This window comes from Equus quagga, chromosome 2 (genome assembly GCF_021613505.1).
Source record: "Equus quagga isolate Etosha38 chromosome 2, UCLA_HA_Equagga_1.0, whole genome shotgun sequence".
Lineage (NCBI taxonomy): Eukaryota > Metazoa > Chordata > Mammalia > Perissodactyla > Equidae > Equus > Equus quagga.
Window position 1 is genome coordinate 33,598,595 of NC_060268.1, and position 20,963 is coordinate 33,619,557.

A 20,963-nucleotide genomic window follows, 5' to 3' on the forward strand; every position below is an offset into this window, starting at 1 on the left:
AACACCATTTACCTTCACACTGTGATTCTTAGAATAAAGTTACCATTTGAGCATCTATAATGACTTGGCCAATTAATATACATTATCTCTAATCACTTACAAAAACCTCAAAAGATAAACTATTTTTAATCCCATTTTGCAGATGAGAAAGCAAGCTCAGAGGTTAGGAAATGTGTTCAAAATTACACAGTGAATACATGGAGAAGCTAGGATTTGGACCCATGCTCTCTTTACCAAACCACTTTCAGAAGCAAAATAAACTTAGCTCACGGAATTTTTCTCTTCTAATTATAGCTAAATATGATGCCTGCTTTTATCACCATCTAATAACTTCACATAAAGTTGTGTTTTGCAATTAAAAATCTTGCTATCAACATATAATCAAACAGGCACCCATAAACAGGAGGAAAGGAAATCTACGATGTAAATCAATGCTAATGAATGACAAATACTTTAGTCATTGTGTAACTACCTTGGTTTGAATGTAAGTAACATCATGTATAAAGCCTGGTTATCCAGTTCAGGAACAAGTAAAAGTTAAGTTCTAGACAGCCCACTCAGGCTCTAATTAAATAGAAAAAAATGAGTACAAAGGAACTAAATTATTTTAAAAAATACTCCTATTGGAACTCAACTTCAAAAAGATATTTCATAAAGAGACAGTACAGCTTGTAAGATTCCTTCTATCTCAAATTACTCTGATGAATGTCTGATAAAACTTGAGATTTACCACGGGGTAACAACAAGAGGTAGCCAATAATTCTAAATGAAAACTCAGAATGGTCTTTTGTTCCCTTTGTTTAAAGTAAAGCCGCTAGTGAAAAACAAGAATGTGGACTTAGGAAAAAGGAGTCTCTTGTCTGAGCAAAAATTAAATTTAAATATCCTGCTTCTTACCTGAATATTCCAAATGATCTATATTTATCTACTATTCACTAAAAGACTATAGAGGGCACTGTTGTATTAGCTTTGAAGCTTTACAATAGAAGCCTAGAAAAACTGTCTATAACGTGTAATTTCCTCAAAGGGTCAAATGCATGGAAATCTACTAAGCCTAATATAAGGGAAAAAACCAAATGTATGTTTTTCTAAAATAGGCTGGACTTCAATGGGGCAAAAAAGTTAACAAAAACAACTGTCAAATTGAGAACACTGCACTGCACACATTTTGCATTTCCCTTTGTAGTGCTTTCATGAGAAAGGTAACTAATCATAGCACCTTCTTATCCAATGGAAACAGCACCTCATTGCAGAATCCTTTGCACAATCAATAGGAAAATGAATGTGGCGCCTCATGCAATCCTTCCATAATTCTATCAACAGAAAGAATGCAGTCTGTTTGCATACTTTTGTCTAAAAGGCCAATTTCATTTGTCCCCTCTTTAAGTAAAATGACAGCTATAGATCAATCACTCTCACATGAAAGTAAACACACTGCAAAAAAACAAATAAAAATATGGATCGAAATCAGAATCCTCACCTTTTTTAAATGTAATTTTATTACACATAAAAACTCAAACTCAAAGCAAAATAAAGAAATTAAGTTTTTCCTCATTGACATGCATTTTGTGCTATTGTGCAACAGTACTGGCATATAAAATAAGTTACATACAACAATATTCACGAATCTTAGAATTACATATGGATAGCATTCAATTAAGCTTCTATATATTTTCTGTTCTCTCACAGCATTCCTGTTACAATTCTTTGAAACTAAATTCAATTAAGTACAGTGCCAAAGTTTTTTTTAAAATACATTTGCAATGTATTACAATAAGACTAGTATATAAAATATAAAGCTCCTTATGACACTGCCACTTAATTTTTTCCACTTGTTTATTCACCAAAAATCTAAATTTTTAACACTACAAATAATACAAAAGTGAAAAGAAAATTAAATTCTTTTATTTTGGTAATTTAAAAATAATGCCCTGAATTGCTGACCCTCTGTAGAAACACTAACGTTACCTATAAGAATTATAACACCATGACCAGGCAACCAGAGATAATATGAGAAAGGAGGATCCTCCATTAATGCAGATCAAATCACAACACCACATCACATGTTAGATAAATCAACAGCAATACAGGTATCATCATAAAACTACGGCATCTAATAAAGAATCCCAAATTCCCTAGAAAAACAGTATACAAGTCATTTTGTCACTCTCAGACTTCCAGAGAGATTAGCACCTTCTCTGAAATCAAAGTGCAGAACTGTGAAAGTGTTAAAACTTCTTCAATAATACATCAACCTACTTATAAATCAAAAAGAAGGGAAGGGACTTCAGATGGTATGTAGATTTCATTTTATTACAAAAGCCCCAGTTTAACAAGTTATTTTCAGCCAATAAAAGTCAAAAGTAAAGCATTGTTAAAGTGGCCAGCACTGACTGTAAGGCTTTAACTTATTAGCTTAACCAAAATGCTACTTGAGTATTGCTTCCTTAAATTATTAATTTATGAGTTTTGCTCAGTCTCCTCCTGAGGCAAGGCAGTTTGTAGGTATGTTGAACGCATTTAAATAAACAGAAAGCTTTTATAATAGTCTAATAATACACTAAACATAATAAAACAACCCTTTTACCAACACTGAATGCACAATCCTATGAGCCGAGTTTATATAAATGGACTATATAATTTAAAGAAACTGTAAGATCCTCTAGCAAGTAAATGCACAAATTCAGAAAAATTAAACACAAGTCTATTGTTTTTCATTGATCTGATAAAATGCTTACAACAGAAAGTGCTGCTGTGACTATGAAAAGTATGTCACATGTAATTTTGAAGAAATCTAAGAGAAAATGTCCTGAACTGTGAGAAAATTTATTTGCAATATTGCTTCTCGTCTACCAGAAGGATGACTGCAAAAAAAATCAGGAAATGTCTTTTTAATATTCAGGATATTTAACTAGATATTTTAGTTTACTATTATAGAAAGAAATGTAGCATTAAAACCAATTTTAGTTAACTTTAATTTATGCAAAGCTTGATTGTGAGCAATAGCTGCTAAAAGGATGCAGCACTGTTGATTCATATACAATCATTTTACTTAACTACATTGGATAATAGCAGTGCTCCTAAAGGAGTATAAAAAGCAAAGTGATTAGCAGTCATTACTGTTAATTAGTGCTCACATTACATTCCTTGGGATGAATCTCCTTTAAGTTGAATACATAGAAAGTTTATTTTTGAAGAACTGCCAAACCTTGCCTAGGTAAGTATTGGAATAAGCCGTCAACTATCAGTAAGCAGAATAAAAAACAGGGACAGATCAGCATCCAATTAGTATGTCTAAGTTTTTAAACAGGAAAAGGGTTGAGGGGAATGAGTAAAACTGGAAACTCATACTTCACATTCTGCAATCTCACTGATAAAAGGAGGAAATGTGTGTTTATCAAACTTGCTGTGAGTGCACAGTCCATTTGGAGCCCTGTAAACAATCGCCTGACTGCCCACTTCCAAACGCATGTGAAAATCTTGGAGATTCAGAGCATCATATTCAGCAAGCAAGGTCACTCTAGTGATGCCCTGGAAATGGGAAATTAGGAAAACGTGGCAATCAGAGGTTTAGGGTTGACCAGAAAAAGCCCTGAGGCTGGCTTACCATCTTTCACCACCAGTCAGGCTGTCTCTGCTTATTCAGTATTAACACAACAGGGCTGCGAGTGAATGAAAAGAACTCCACACACCTAACTGGGACATTGGCTTTCTTGTTTAGAAAATGATAGGCATTTGTCACAGGAAAGAAAAAACCAAAAACTCAAACACAGCTTTCAAGAACCAGCTCTGAAAGAAAAACAGGCTCCTGGTGAACCCTCAGAAAAGGACCTGGGGAATGGCGACATCCTGTTGATTATCAAGTTTCCTTTCCTCCTATCCATTCTGTGCATTTTAAAATGGAGGCCAAATTTTCAACAAAGAAACTTCAAAAGCAATGCATGTTCAGTAGAGGAAAAACATTTAAAAACTCAAATGTACAAAAATTATACACTCTTAATACTTTCCACATACAGACTTAAAATATATCCTTCAGATCTTTTTCTATGCATATATTTGTATAAATATATTTATGAAAATGAAATTATACCATACAGAGTATTTGGTAATCAACTTCCTTCTCTTGACAATATATAGAAAGGTATTTCTGCAACTTCATTTTTGATGCTATACAGTATTCCACTGTATGGATACATCATAATTTAATTTGTGAGCCATTTCTAAACCTTCCAGTACATCTTTATTTCCTTAGAATAAATTCCTCAAAATGGAAGTGCTTGGTAAATAGAGAGGGTATTTTTTGTGTCGGATGAGTTCTACCAAATTACCCTCCGAAAGGCTCAACCCATTTATAGGGCTGCTAGCAGCACATAAGGGTATTCATTTCTCCAAAACCAGTATCATTTCTTAATCCTGCCAAAGCGATAGCTCCATTTTTGACTTAGTGAGGCTGAATATTTTTGGCCATTTGAATTTCTTTTTCTGTGAAATGCCTGTTCATATCCTGAGCCCATTTCTCTATTTGGAGGCCAGCTTTTAAACATTCAAAAATAGCAAGGGATTCCTCATCAAATACTACCTTACAGGATCACCAAAAAGAGATTATTTTAAAGAGGAGATGGTAATTGTGCGCACATTGAAAAGACTCTGTTAGCATTGGTAACTTTGCATGAGACTATGTTACAACATATTACATTATAGGAGACATCCCAACTCACTCAAAAAGAAAAAAAAAATTAAAAACTGAGGTTGCAAATATTATTTCATTGAAGCTATCTTTGCTTTCCATAAATGGAAAAATCTATGATACCAAGCTGGCATCATCAGCAGTGTTTTGTTGTTGTTGTTGTCGTCTTTTTTACTTTTCTGTTATTCCAGTAAACAATTTGAAAACACAAAAAATTTGAATTGCCTTATTAGCTATTTTGACAAGTCAAGGAAGAAGACTGTAACTATGGATGATGGACAAGTTTCTCATGCTACTATCTTGGATCAAAAACTTAATTAAAATGTGTCATTCTTGAGAAAAGTACTAAGTATTAGAAAGAAAAATGAAAAATGCCCGCTTCCTCCAGAGTCAATTCAATTTAGGGCCTATTCTCATAGAACCAAGAAACTGACAAAGTAAGCCAAATATACTAATTCCTATTCATCTTCAGAAACAGGTTTAGATCAGAATGTAATTTCAAGCTGCAGATCATGTCTTTCCTTTTTTAACAAACAATAGCTTAAAAACTTGCAAAGCTGTTACCTAGAATAGTGTATCTCAAACTGTGTTAAAGATCACTTTTTTAAATTTCCAAATCTTTGAAGACCGAAACTTCTGTAAAATACAAGTAAAATGAATTACAAAAAAAAAATAAAAAAGATAAAATACAGCCAACTTTTTATTATTAGATTCAACATATATAAAATTACTCTCAAATGACTATAAAAGTTTCTAAATGCTTATTTCCAATGTCTATAAAGAGCTGACCTTGGACCAATAACAAACACTTCATAGACTAGCACCAGCCCCCAGACCACACTTTAAGTAGCAATGATCTAAAATTATCTGAGAACTTTAAAATGAGATGAGATCAAACACAGATAGATCACTTTGATCCTTGACTTAATAACCCCACCTCCCGTTATCAAATCACAAGCCTGTGCTCTGTCTCACTGTTAATTCACATATGCCTTATTCATTTATACATGCACTATATATGGTAACATCTACATGAATTAACACAAATGTAATGCTGGGAGGCAGGAGAATGCAGTAATTAAGAATACATGTTCTACCACTTTCTAGTTGTATAACCTTGGACAAGTTACTTAACTTCTCTGTATCTCAGTTTACTTATCTGCAAAATAGGGATAATAAATCAGGGCTGATGTAAGGATAAATCAGAATATAATGTATAGAGCTTATAACAGTGCATGGCAGGTAATGCTACATAAACAACAGCAGTTAAAATTACAAGAAGACAAAAATAATTGAAAAAAAATCACGTCTCTGGGTTTTCTAACAATCAATATAAAGAGGAAACTAAAATAAGTTGCATGATTTACAGTGTTCATACAAAAAAAACTGTCCAATAGTCACAATAAGGCAAACTATTATAAAGACTAAGTCCTGAGAGAAATTTCACCCTTGGATAGTCATAAAATTGAATGTGTGGTACGGTGAAAATCCTCAAAAGCATCCCTAAAGCAAATACATACCAAAAAATTGTGAGCATCTCTTACGGAAAAGCACCATGATGAGTGCTACAGAGTATCCAAAGTTGAAAAACACAAAGTCCTTGCCTTCAAGAAGTTATAAATAACAAGGAAGATATATTATATATGCAAATAATTATGTAAAACAAGGCATAATGTAATAACTACCCCAAAGAGTAAATAAATGCAATAGAAATTCAAAAAAAGAAAGCTACATTCGAGGAACAAAGCCTTTTGCATCCCTATCCTACTCTCATTCAATATAAAATCCAAATGCCCATTAAGAACAAGCCAGAACACATATAAGGTCCAAGCCTGCTGCCTTTTCTCTGGTCCCCATCACTTCTTACCTGAAGTTTTAAGATGCCACTTTGCACTCTATTATCTTTGAGATCTTAATATTTTTCTTGAGAGATGCATGGTATCCTCATCTGCTCTCAGGTGCTACTGCCATGCTACTCTCCTCTTCACCCTTTGGAAGCCCCAGAAAGCCCCTCTGACCTCACAGCACACAGCACAGTAGGTGTTATAGGCTCAGAGGACAACTGATTCCTGACTTGAGTACTCAGGAATACTCCTAGACTATAAAGCTTTCTGAAATTGATGGTTAAAACAGTAGTTCTTAAATTTTTGAAAAAAACAAACCACTGTGAGACTATGATAAAAATTTGGACTTCTCCCCAGAAAAATTTACATACAAAAAATTTGCACAAAATTTGTGTTAAAAAACTCCTCTCCCTTCTAGATTAAGAAATCCTAAGCCAGCCCTGATGGCCTAGTGGTTAAAGTTCAGGGCACTCCACTTCTGTGGCCCAGGTTCAGTTCTTGGGCATGGAACCATGCCACTCGTCTATTAGTAGCCATGCTGTGGTGGTAGCTCCTGGAAGAACTGGAAGGACTTAAACTAGAATATACAACTAGGTACTGGGGCTTTGGGGAGGAAAACGAAAAAAAGAAAGCCTGTCTTAAAGTATCACATTATCCTGCATTGAAGTCCACTAGCCTGATTCTTATTAGATTTCTGTGATCAATTCCAAGTCCTATGATCACTCAGAATGAGCAGAACTTGGGTGAGGGTTCAGGAAGTCACAAAAATGACTACGAGACCAATAAAAATTATTAAAGGAGCTAATTGTGAAAGGCTAAAAAGGGAAGACTATGGATTATTTATCAAATGATGATTCTCCCTCCCTTTCTCACCTGTCTGCAAAATCACCACATAGAAAAGAATCCACAAGGGAACTGGTCTTAAAATAGATCATCAGCCATTTCAATGTCTCTAGAACTAATCATTTAGTAGGCAGCAAAGAATTCTGCACAGGGAAGAGGAATAAATAGACACAGTTTCCACCTCTTCTAATTTTTATAGAAATCTACAAGGATCAACATTAGATGAATTTTGTCAAGGTTAGACAGGCTTAACTTTGTTCGCTGAGTTTAATTTAACAACTGCTCATTGAGCACCCACTGTGTGCAAGTACACAAAATGACCACATGGCCCAGTACTGTAGATTCTAAGAATAAGTGTGGTACAATTCTGCTGGCTTTGAGAGGTAATTGCTCTTAGATGCAGGAATGCACATAATAGCCCCATTCCACCACCTCTGAACATTCAAAATGAGCCATGTTTCAAATCTCTTAATTCTTCACATACTATTTCAAAAGTCTAAATTCTCTAAACTCAGTTCACGTAACTTCAACGAAGTCCTTGCTTGAGGCTTTTTACAAATGAGTTAATAGAAAACACACTGCTTTGATTTTAAAGATAAACATAGAGTTAAATCCCAAAGGAACTTGCCAAAATAATTTTTAATGGAAAGAAAGCATCTTTTAATAAGAACCTTTGTCATCTTTGGGTTCACCTCTTTATCTTCTTTTGAAACAACCCATGCCTCAGTTTAGTCATGTAGGAAACTAGATACAAAACATTAGTTCCACATGTCTCTTGGAAGTCTGAATTATCTGACTGAAAGAGTCTGAAAAAGATGAGAGAGAGCCAAAAATTACAGGCAACAAATGCAGAAGGATAAATTCAATCCAATATATAATATAAATTTGCCCCCATTAAAATCTCTTTTACAATTTGAAAGATTATTATTCTTTTTTCTTCTCTGCATTAATGTACTAATAAAGTCAAGAGGAATTACACCCATCTCAATGCCAACTTGCAGCTACTACTTAATATTAATATACTAATGGAACTTTGTATTCAGTGAAAAGAACTGCCTTTATTTAGCTTTACTGGATTATTCTGGAAGCTAAGAAATAAAGGAAAAACAAGACTTAAGACTGACATGAAGATGGTAGGCTAAGAAAAAAAATAACTAATCTTTCTTTCTAGAAACCTAAAGAGGTTCTCATATATTTTCTCATTTATCCTCCAAACAGATAAATAAGACAACAAGGAATATATATCCACATTTTACAGATGGAATAAGTGAATTCCAGAGGAGTATAGTCAAACACAATGTCTATATCATCCAAAAGTTGCATGAAGTACTATAAGAAATAAAAAGAGAATGAAATACTATCCCCGCCCCTCGAGATACTTAATAATCTTTAAACAAAAAACCACGATATTAAAAAAAAAAAAAAAGAAAACTAGTAGCTCTGTATATGAAGATAGATTAAGTACTATAAGAGAGATACAATGTTATACGAAGGTTCCAGAGAGGGAGATATTACATTCAGTAGGGGCACATCAAGAAAGATATCAAAAACAAGATACTATGTAAAAGAAGGAATTGGAGAGGAAAGGTTATTTCTGACTAAAATATAGCCTTATACAGGAAAGACATGGACTATATGGGGAAGAATGAGTTCTAACAATAGTCTAGTTTAGGTAGAACATAGGTAAAACATATTTATTTTATATATAATATGTATTATATATAATGCAATATTATACATATTTTATATGTATAAAATATATAAAATATGTATTATACAGATAATGGAATATTATAATAGGCTATTATTCAGCCTTGAGAAAGAAGGAAATCCTACCATTTGCAACAACTTGGATGAACTTTGAGGGCATTATGCTAAATGAAATAAGTCAGACAAAGAAAGACTCTATGATCTCACTTACATGTGGAATCTAAAAAAGCCAAACTCGGAGAAACAGAGAGTAGAGTGGTGGTCACCAGGGGCTGGGGTGGGGGAAATCGGGAGATATTGGTCAAAGGGTATAAGCTTCCAATTATAAGATTAACAAATTCTGGGAATCTAATGTACAACATGGTGATTATAGATAATAATATTGTATTATATACTTGAAAGTTGCTAAGAGAGCAGATCTTTAATGTTCTAACCACAGAAAAAGAAATGGTAATGAAGTGACAGGATGGAGGTGTTAACTAATGCTTAGTTAGTCATTTTGTAATACATAAATGAATTAAGTAAAAATGTTGTACTCCTTAAACTTACTGTTGTATGTCAATTATATCTCAATAAAGCTGAAAAAGACATATTTTGCTTGAATATCAGTAAATAACTTTTCAATGTAATTACTACAATAATTTGAATCCCACCTGCATGCATTATTATTTATGTTAAACACACTAATGTCATACATTTTGCTTCCTTCTGTGAATCCCCATTAGGTGCTTTTATTTAGAGACAAGAAATAAGGTTAATATATTTTAGGTGATGTGTACAACATATAATTCTATGAATAAAATGTTAAATGTTCAATTAAAAGGACCATAAAGAATAACATGATTAAATGGACCCAGACTGATATGATGCATGTTCTATACCAACTTATACCAGATTAAAGAGACGACAAAGATAAGGTGCTATAAAATCTAGGCTCACTATATTTGTAATATACAGCTATGCTAATTCTCTCTGATTATCAACAATGCCTAGTAAAAGGTCAATAAATTAGCCATGGAACTGTCAGTTTACAAGATACCTTACATAGACTTTCTGTCACTTTTTATTTAAGCATCACCATCAAGCCCTATCAATCTACCTCTTCAATGTCCGTTCTTAACTTTTCCTACTGCTACTCCCCCAATTCAGGTCCTCAGAACCTTACAGCCAGCTTAGCATCTCAGTTTTCAATTTGAACTCATCTCCAGAATTCCACTTCAAAATATACAGAGTAGATGATAAGATAGAAATCCATAGTTCATAAAAGAAAGGAATACAAGGACATAAAAGTAAGCCAATTGGTGAATTTATGGAGAGGCACTGAATTAGGCAAAAGAGAAAAAGAAAGAGTATATATGTGCATGTGTAACATACACACACAATCACTGACACCAAGTGGAGAAAGGTGGAAGCTGAGGAGACAGGATGATAGTTTGCTAGAATGAGAGAATCCCGTCTTTAGGGGGAATCTATAGATGAAGACTAGACCTGTGGTAAGTTTCCAAACTGTAATAACTGACAAGTACGATTCAACATTTTATTTATAAAGACATCTTCCATCATGCATTTTCTCTTGAATGCTTCATTTTATCTATCATCTGAAAGGGCCAGAGATGGTGCAGCCTCAGTAAAGCCACACCTGCAGTCAAAATGACACTAGTCTGTGCTAATTCCAGCTCTTCCTATTTGGAGTCCAGAATCAACACTAGCAAAGCATTTCTTGTGCCAGAGGGCCAGGTTTAATGTCCAAAATCTTGGGAACTGACAGGGCTTGAGGCAAGCTGTGCAATGCTGAAGAGCCAGGAGCAATCTGCACAGGGCTATGTGCCTGTTTAATTAGCACTATGTCTGGGTCCTCCCTGAAAATCTTAAGGCCATCTTACATGTTCCTCCCACTCCAAATACTTCGGATTTGCCTCAGTCTAGGGTTTTTTCCCCAAGATCCAAAGTGAAAAGAGATGCACAAAGTAATTTTCCACCATAATAAGCAGGTTTTCTAACATGCAGACACCAAAAATAATTTGAAAAAGTGTCTGCTCAGCAGTTTTATAAAATATTTTGCAGCTGGAAATTATTCTTGGTACACTTAGTGGTTATATTCCCAAATCTGATAGGGCACCTTATTTTGAAAAGTTTCACTATGATACTCATTCCATTTAAGCTTCTAAGTGGATAAACAAAAATAAAACAAATTTACCAATGGTTTTACTTCATATTTTGTAACAATGTTGTGGCTGCCATGCATTAGCTAAATTATTATACAAAAAATAATTTGTTAACTTTTGGACTAATTTGTTCAACAATCCTTTAAAAGCCATCCATATGCCAGGAACACTGCTGGACACTAGAGATACAAACATGAAGAGCACTGAGAACGTCTTTGAGGTCTCACGATCTAGCAAGAGAGAGCCACATAAACAATCCTAGTAATTTCCTGAGAAGCACAGCAGAGGTAGAGACAAGCTGCCAAGGAAGAGACAGGAAGGAGGTAAATTAGAACCAATTTCATAGAAGGCTATGAAATGAGAAGGGGTTCTTCAGAACAAAGACATAAGGATATAGAAAGGGACAGGCAGAGACTCAGATATGAAAAGCAATCTCCTAGAAACCTAATTAGTACGTTATAACTTGAACTCAGAAACTTGTGTGGGAATGGCAAGGTCAGACAGGTGGGATTGCAAGGGCTCTTCTTAGAGTCTTTTGTATCAGGCTAATGTGTTTGGATTTTATCTTTTTTTTTTTTTTTTGAGGAAGATTAGCCGTGTGCTAACTACTGCCAATCCTCCTCTTTTTGCTAAGGAAGACTGGCCCTGAGCTAACATCCATGCCCATCTTCCTCTACTTTATACATGGGATGCCTACCATAGCATGGCTTTTGCCAAGCGGTGCCATGTCCACACGTGGGATCTGAACCGGTGAACCCGTGGCCGCCGAGAAGCAGAACATGCGAACATAATCGCTGCGCCACCGGGCCAGCCCCGGACTTTATCTTAATAGTGGGTTATTTAAGTATTTACATAGATCAGCTGATGACAATGTAGTAGAAGGGCTGGATGGAGCACAGAGCTATACTGAAGGCAAGCTGACTAATTAGGAGACTCTTGCACAATACAGACGGAAAACCGGTAACAGTGGAAATGAAGTCAAAGGGTCAGGTTTCAGATGTCACAGAAGTAATATCAACAGAGGCTAGAGATCTAATGGTGGTGATTGGGGTGGGAGGGGACTAAGGAAAAAGTGGAAGTCTAGTAGTGAGGCCCAGGTTAGACTTAGCTGGTGGGTGGGGTAAATGATGTTTTTAACTAAGAGGGAAATACAGGAAATGGAGCAAGTTGTGCAGAAAGATAATGAACACGTTTTGAACTTCTTGAGTTTATCACACGTATAAGATATCAAGGTAGAGAAATCACAAGCAACTGAATATACAGGTCCTAGAGTCTAAGCTTACTGTTGTGGCCCCAGTGGTCAGCTATTCTTGAAAGAAGATAAGAAGGAAGGAAGAGAAGGAGGGAAGAGGGGAAGGAGGGAATGAGGGAGAAACGGAAAGAGAGAGGGAAGGAGAGAAGAGAGAGGGAGATATTGAAAGAACCATCAAGGATGGTTCCCAAGTCTGTAAGCAGTTGGCATCTATTTATTTTCAGAAAACTTGTTGCTGTTTGCCTCCCTGCCACAGTTCACCCTCCCACCAGCAACAAGCTGCTTTGTATCTGAACATGCACCCTTCCCACAGTGGGTTCTGTTCCTCCCACAGAACCACAGTAAACATGGTTCCAGTAATCATGACTCCATCTTTCACTCCAGGAATGGTGCATGATCTAGGCCTGCCCAATCAAATGAAATCAGCTTCTCTCAACAATGACTGGTTCATGGATGATAAAAGTCAGGCCACTGAGTGGCAATGAAACATAACTGAATTTTCCTTTGAGCTATTTAAGAAGACGAGTTTATCCTACTAGATTTCAGCCAGGAAGAATGTAATTTAGGAGATATCTTTTAACTACAAGGGTCTAGACTAAGAATAAAATCAACGGAAAGAAGAGGCAAGAGACACAAATAGGGGGAAAAAATGACTTTGGTTATATAATTTGTGTCCTATATCTAGTCTACTTGAAGCTAAACTTATCTTTAGATTGTTGTGAACAAATTCTCTTTTTAATTAAACCAGCTTGAATATGATGTTCTGCTCCTTGTAATCAAAAGGATTCTAACCAAGACAAAGAGTAAAGTAGCAATTGATGTTTTCTAAAAATATTAAATTAAAATCTAGTTTAAAAAAAGCAGTTATTTACAAGTCTATTAATAGTAAATATTCTATTTAAAGTAGAAAAAAGACAATTATTCATCTATTGTTGTATTCAAATTACAACACAAGTGTCCATTGAGGAATTTAATGTCATCAACATCAAGATAAAATGCTTAACGAGAAGAATAATATGAGAGAAGAAAAGTATCAGAGATTAGAAGAGGAAAACTGAAATTCAATATTCAACTTAGGGAAGAAGATTGAATGCCATTGGAATGAAATTAACACCGATTTCTGGATCAAGAGATTCCATTAAAATGAAAACAAAGATATAACTTTCAACAAACAAAGAGAACAGTGAGGAGACACCAATGGAAAAAAATTTTCAATTAATTTCTTGAGTCAGAAAGCAGAAGGAACGATGACTGATAAATCAAAGAGGAAGCCATGACCTACTGTTTGCATAGAAGAGAAGAAAGCCAAGAAAGGCATCAAACTAGGCCATATTATCCTGAACTCCAAATATAACAAGTGTGAGATGTGAGACTAGAAAAACTCTAAAGTCAAAAGCATTCAATCAGCTTTCCTCTTGCTTTATTCGTAGATATGAATAAGCAAGCAAGACACTGAGAAAAGTCTACAACATGAAAGAGAAGAAAACTTGACAGAAACACTGCAAAGAAAACATTAATGTCAGGAAATGAACAATAATGTTTAAAATCTCTAATCTGTATTTTAAGAGGGATGTAGGGATGTTACATCTATGGAAGGAGAAACAGCTTATTACAAAAAGTAACAATAAACAGGTAAGTTCTTGGCTACTGAAAATATGATTGCAAAAATAAAAAAAAGTTTCAGCAAGAAAGTAGTGCATTTAAAAAGGAAATCTCACAGAATGCACAACAAAAAGACACAGAGATGGAAAACGTGAGAAAAGACAAGAGACACGAAGACTCAATCTAGGAGGTCTAACATCTGATCAACGAGAGTATCAGAAAAAGGGGACAGAACAAATTATCAAGCACTAATGGAAGAGGATTGCACACAGCCATCCTCACACTGCAAATCTACTCGCTCTGCCATTTTGTGTGTGTCAGATCTGACATGAGGTTTTCTTCCCTCAAACAAAAAAGGCCATAGCAGTTCTAGGTCTCACATCCACACATCCCTCTGTACAGGAGAAAAAGTTTATCTTCTGCTAACCATCCATCATCCTAGGCTTCATTTGTACAACGTAGGTTAACAAAAACCTCCCTGATCCAATCACGATAGCCAAGAGAATGCCATGTTATGACTGGCTTTCATCTAGTTTAAGGCCATTCCCGAACCATATTAGTGGAAAGAGGACAGGGATAAGCTGCTACTCAATAAGAAGTTGCAGAAGGAATGTAGGGAAAGCGGCTTTCAATATCCAATACATTGTTGTGACATTTCAGTACACCAAGCATAAAGACATATAATAAAAGTTAACAGAGAGGAAAAACAAGTCAGCTAAAAAGGAACAAAAATCACATCAGCATCAAAATGCTCATTAGCAAAATGCTACAGGACCACGGAGCAATGCCTTCAATGATTTGAGGAAAAATGACTTTCAATCTAAAATTTTAAATTTAACCACTGTATCAATCAAATGTGAGGGCAGAATGGGAACATTTTCAAAATATAAGGATTTGAAATTACCTTCCCAAATGAAGTTTATTAAAGACGGACTCCACTGAAATGAGGGAATAAACCCAAGAAAGAGGAGGGTATCAGATCCAGTAAGAAGTAGCTCCAAACCATTGGTGAAAGAAAGAATATGTTGATCCTTAAATATATTCTCTATAGAGATATGGTGTTTATATGTATCTTTCAGTAACTATGACATTGCTTATGTGACTTAAAAAGAAAACACATGTGGAATTTGAAAATTACTATGTTTTCAGGAAATAATACAGGTCATTTATAGACCAAACTAACCCAGATGAGAACTGAAGTGACATTACAACATTAAAGAAATTCTAAAGAATAAAAGAAAGACTATCTATGTGAAAACTAGGCATTTTGCAAACAGCTTGAGACTACATACATATGTCAAAATCACCTAGTAATCTATGAGATATAAAGGTTTATTACATTTCTCTTAGTTTTCATGACTTCTACAAAATAGGAAACTTTTAACTCTGTAAATTCTTCTAAGTCTTTCCTGCTTTTTTTCAGCAATTAGTTAATTAAACACTCCGCAAAAAGGAATATTTCCTACTCAAAAATTAGCTCTAATACTTGGGGACAGGGGAAGAACTACAAAAACAGAAGACTGACTTACGTGTGAAAGTCACAAAACTGCAACATGTTATAAATAAATGTTGAAAATGAAAATGTATCTAAATGCTTTCAATGCTCCATTAATATTCAAAGGATTAAAAAATACAGTTCCATCTTTTTCTTAGAACAAGTAAAGACTAACTTGAAGAATGATAGGTCTTCTAGATTCGTCTTTTTCCACAATTACTCAATTATTCATTAGAATATGTAGGACCTCTATCAGAATCTTTATACCAGTGTTTCATAAGTGGATTTAACTATAAAAGCCTGGTTATACAATCTCTTCCATAAAAGCAATACATTTCCGATATTTATGTCCTTAAAATATCCTATAGTAAAATTAATATTTCTCCACAGGAAAAGAAGGAACTATTTAGCCCCAGACAACTTGATAACATCTCTTTCAACTATAGTTATAATTATCATGTACGAACTTCCAAAGCAGAAGTTGTCAAGATTTAACATTAGCATTAATTTATGTCATAACTGACGGTTACTATAAAGATAATGGCAAAGCATCCATTTCTCCACAGACAGCATGGATCGAAAGGGAAATTTCTTCTTAATTACTACTAATCTGCCCATTTTTAATTGAATCGATTAGTAATTTATTATCTTTCCCTTTCTTGGAAGGCTGTTATTATCACATATTCTCCCAAGTTATCAGTTATCAGTGATTTTTAAGCAATCCAATTACTTCTAGTGTGAGTCCCACCATTTTGTCATATTGGTTTATGCTAAAAACTTAATACCCAGTTTCTCTGCATCCAGAAAAATAAATTTTGAACATGCAGAATTTTCATTCAGTATTTCACACCTCAAAGTCAACACGATCAAGATCCCAGCTGCCTTAGTTGTACGGAAAGATGACCATTAAAAATGGAACTCTTTTATGCCTTCTCCCTTGTTTGATAATCAAAATAGTTGTTATTAGTATGTGTCTTCCCAGAGGGAAGAAACCAGATCTCATTGAGATCTTCAACCAGAAACTTGTGATTTCCTTTGAAAAGTATCTACTTCTTATGCTATCCAAACCAAACAGTAAATTATGCAACTATTTTAAGTGCTTCCCCTATCAGCTTCCTTTTAAAGGGTAAACAAAAATGAAAATGTTCTGACATACAAAATAATAAATATTTTAATGAAGCAAACTTTAAAAGGATCTAAGTGCTTCATATATTTGTTAATCAAAATTCTTAACTGATATTAAGCTTTGATCAGCATCAAATTTAAAGTATAGCAATGCAGTATAGCTATTTGGGACTAGCAAATTTTCATGAAACGCGTTCATGACATAACTCCTGAAAAGCTGAACTTCTCTGAAGAACAAGAAAATGAAATGTAATTTCCCTTGGTAAAAGAACGGCCAGAAATCTTCCTTCCAAGAAATACTGGCTTAAATTCTCTATTTCATTAGATATGCCTTATATGAACTGACTGTAACTGACTGGATAAAATTCATACTTAAGGAGAATACTGAATTCTCTTCAAATAGTTGGCTATCAATGAGAAAGAAAAGATAATTGCTTACTATAAAATAATCTCCATTAATTAACATTTATTGAGTATAGTACCTACTAGATATATGAGACCCACACTTTCTCTCCTAAATTTTCTGTCTAGAGAAATTAACGAGAGCACATGGCTGCCAAACTCTTATATGCAGAGACTTAAGTATTTAATTCATACCTCTTCTACTAAATTTAAGCAAGGCTCAGTTTCTCACTTTCTTTAGGTCTATTTAAATTTCACCGTATCAGAAAGGTCTTCCTTGACCACCCCCTGTCATCACTCATTATCAGCCTAACTCTGCTTCATTCTTCTTCATAGCATTCTTCACCACCAAGCATATTATTTATTTGTTTGTTTATTGTCTGCTTCCTTTACCTGGAAAGTAAGTTCCAACAGAATAAGACTAATTTGTTCATTGTCCTATCCCCAGAGCCTAGAACTGTATACCAAGCACATAGTAGGCATTCAAAAAGTATTTGCTAAAAAAAATGATAGAAAAGCTCATCAGCTCCAAAATCCTAAGGAAAAGAAAACAATTAAATATTATTTCACAATCCAGGGTGCCAAATTATACCAAAAGTTATATTCTTAAATACCATTTAATACAAAGGTATAGTAAGAGTTTTCTTTCCTATCCAAAAGGACAAAATATCCTTTCAAAGACTAGTTGGGCAGTTGTAAATTATTTATTACTAAAAAATTCAGTAAATGTAATTTACTAAATTACACACTAAATTTAGTAAATGTAATTGGTCACTGCGTACCTTAACAAGTTTCAAAAGCTCATAGAGATCTTCAACCTCGTCACCTTCACATTTGGTATATACTTGACTTGTATCCACGCTCCTTCCTCTTATGGTGCGGCGATAGAGGGGAAGAGCCATCGCTTCTGCGTACAAATCAATGGCATGATGACCCACTGTCTGATACATGTAGCTATCCAGTTCATCTGACCCCACTGCAAGAATTAAAGTGGAAATAATAGGTAAAACAGAATGAAGAAAAAAGTGAAATTGAAAGTACATCTAGATTATACTGCTTGGAGAATAGTCAACACATAACTTAAAAGCTTACTACACTATAACTTTCTGCATTAATGAAGTGAAATGAAACATGAGTTGCATATTTCTCCATAGTTGCATGCAGTTCACATCAGCTCTAGTCACCTCTACGCTAATTACAAATAAAATTATATATAAACTTTTAAAACTATATACAATGAACATTTAAAGAGAAGAGTAATGTATCCAATAAATTTTGATTAGTTTATTCAATTAAAGATTTTATTACATAAATGTTTTTTCAAATCATTCAAGGTTATTCATGAAGCCATCTAGAGTTGAAGAAAATCTTTCCTAATTAAATATCTGCTTAGCAATAAGTGACAAATAGTTGTAAGAAAAATATTTAGATGTTCTTGATATATTTTATATTCAGTACTTGAACAAAACACACAAAGATATATAAATTTAATATTGTTAGGTCAGTTACAGATGTGTACAGAAACATAACTTCAGCTAATCAGAAACACAGTCACCGGTTGTCACAAGATTCCACAAATATCAAAAAAAAATATGAGTAAGATATCAAAACAGATGAATCACATCAGACTTTTTGGTGATACAAATGAACTTACAAATATATTGGAATAGACTTTTTGATCTCATAATTTTACTTTTTAGAAAAAAGAATCATGAATATATATAAAACTATTTGCAAAGATATTCATCACAGCACTATTTAGAATAGATTTAAAATTATAGTATATTCATATAATGAAATATTATGCAGCCATTAACATAATTTTGAAGAGCATTTTCTAAAGTATGTTCTGCAGAATAGCAATCCCATGAGATATTAATAGGCATTGGGTGAAAAAAGGATTTCATGGTCAAATAAGTCTATAAAAAGTGAGTATAAACTATGTTAAATAGGTGTCTTTGCTGCAATTCTTCCTAGGCTGATGTGCTTTAAGGTGCTCTAATAAGGAGAGAGAGTTAAACTCTCTCTCAAATTTATCTATCCACAGAACACCTATATTTCATGGGGTATTTGTATTCCAAAGAAGATATCTAGGAAATGCTATGGTAGAATAATGCTTAATGACATGGAAGATGTTCACAATATGTTATTAAGTTAAAAAAACAAAGGTTACAAGACAATTTAACATATATGTATGTATGTATGTATGCATGCATATATGTCAAGCAGGTCCAGGCTTTCCAATGAATGTGGAAGTTTCCTATCAAAAGACACGAAAAATGATATCGTAAGGGCCCCTTCAATAATCAAAGCCATCACCATATGCCATTACCTTTTGGCTCATCAGGTTTCTGAACCCACAGATCAGATTGGCTTCCAGGAACTCACATTATTATTATAAATCTACTCCTGGTTCCAGCAGGAAGCACAGATATAGCCAAAGTTAACAAAAAACCTTTCAGATTACCCTCATCTCAAACTTCGACTGAATCTTTAAATGTATTAGTTTTAACAGATATTGATACAATCAAATTAATGTATTTAAAAGAACTTTGAGCTTTTTAGCAGGAAACTTCCTGATGTTAGTATAATAATTAAAACATTTTACTGACTTCAAAAACCTAGAAGACAATTTTCCTTTAAGGCTCCATTTAGTCCTAACCACAATGCAACTTTTATTAATGGAAGCTACACAGCTACAATAGTATGAGATCAAATAAAACCAAAAGGCTCCACTGTTGCCTGAAGCACCTCAATTAACATGCCACAAAAGTTCCTACTACAAATTTAAAGAGACGGTTTTGTGAATTTTATGACAAGTTCACATTATCCCCATTGATGAGGATAAATTCCTTTCCAGACTACCCACTGAAAACCCCATGCCCTGAACTCACTCTAACCAACTTCACTCTGTACTGGAGTCATCTCTACCGGTCATTCCTCTTTCAGGTTCCTTTTACAATATGTTTAGGGGGAAAAAAGTCAATCAGTGAATCATTCAATAATCACCAACATCCTGCTGACTTTAAATCAAGATTAGCTAAACCCTCTCCATCTATCAACCCACAGCCATCTATTTTCTTTCGCTACAAATACTATAGTTTCAGCTCACTTTTTTCCAGCTTTTACTACATAATATTCCAATTCCATTTACTACTGAATTTTTTCTAACTAACAATGTTCTAAATAAATGTCTCCATTCCACAATGAGGTATAATTTAAAGATATACTTTGCTTGTCATCTTACTACCCTGCCAGTGAACCATGAGCCCATAGAAGATTACACATTAATGACTCAGTACAAAGTAACTGTAAACAATTCACAGAGAAACACTGAAGACAAGACAGAAACTCTAGGGAGGAAAATTACAATTATATTATATCAGGTATGTATTATATATTATATAAACACCTGCTTTTTAACTACCAAGACCTCTCATGATAGAAAGCTTAAAAAACCCACTTGCCTGACTGCCCACAAGGGAAAAAGGAATTTCTTTCTTTTGGTAACAAAACATAACCCTGCAGGTAAATTCTGTTTCTTCTATTATAATATAAAAATTACAGCATAGTTCCAACTCACCCTTAGTCAAACTGTCAGATAATAAAGTCTCTTCATTATTTAAAGTCAGAAACAGAAGGTCATTTTCAAAAAACCTTCCTTCTAAAAAGTTATTATTCATTATCGGAATCCCAGTGCAAAATCCTAGAGTGTGTGTTTACCTGTGACCCTCTACTGGACCTGTTCTATTTCTTCCTATAAAATATTTCTAATCTATGTCTTCCTGCTTCATTTCCAGCATTACTTCGGTCTTAATCACAGAAGGAAATAAAATCC

The 20,963-nt window shown here is 34.2% G+C and overlaps 1 protein-coding gene across 2 annotated transcripts in view; it reads right to left on the reverse strand.

Moving 5' to 3' along the window:
* Positions 1-20,963, reverse strand: part of DPH6 (diphthamine biosynthesis 6) — a 170,028-nt gene that overhangs the window by 136,647 nt on the left and 12,418 nt on the right. For both annotated transcript variants that reach the window (XM_046653955.1, XM_046653956.1), the window contains exon 3: positions 17,908-18,101. In XM_046653955.1, the coding sequence (XP_046509911.1) occupies positions 17,908-18,101 (194 nt within the window). The remainder of the gene's footprint in view (positions 1-17,907; positions 18,102-20,963) is intronic.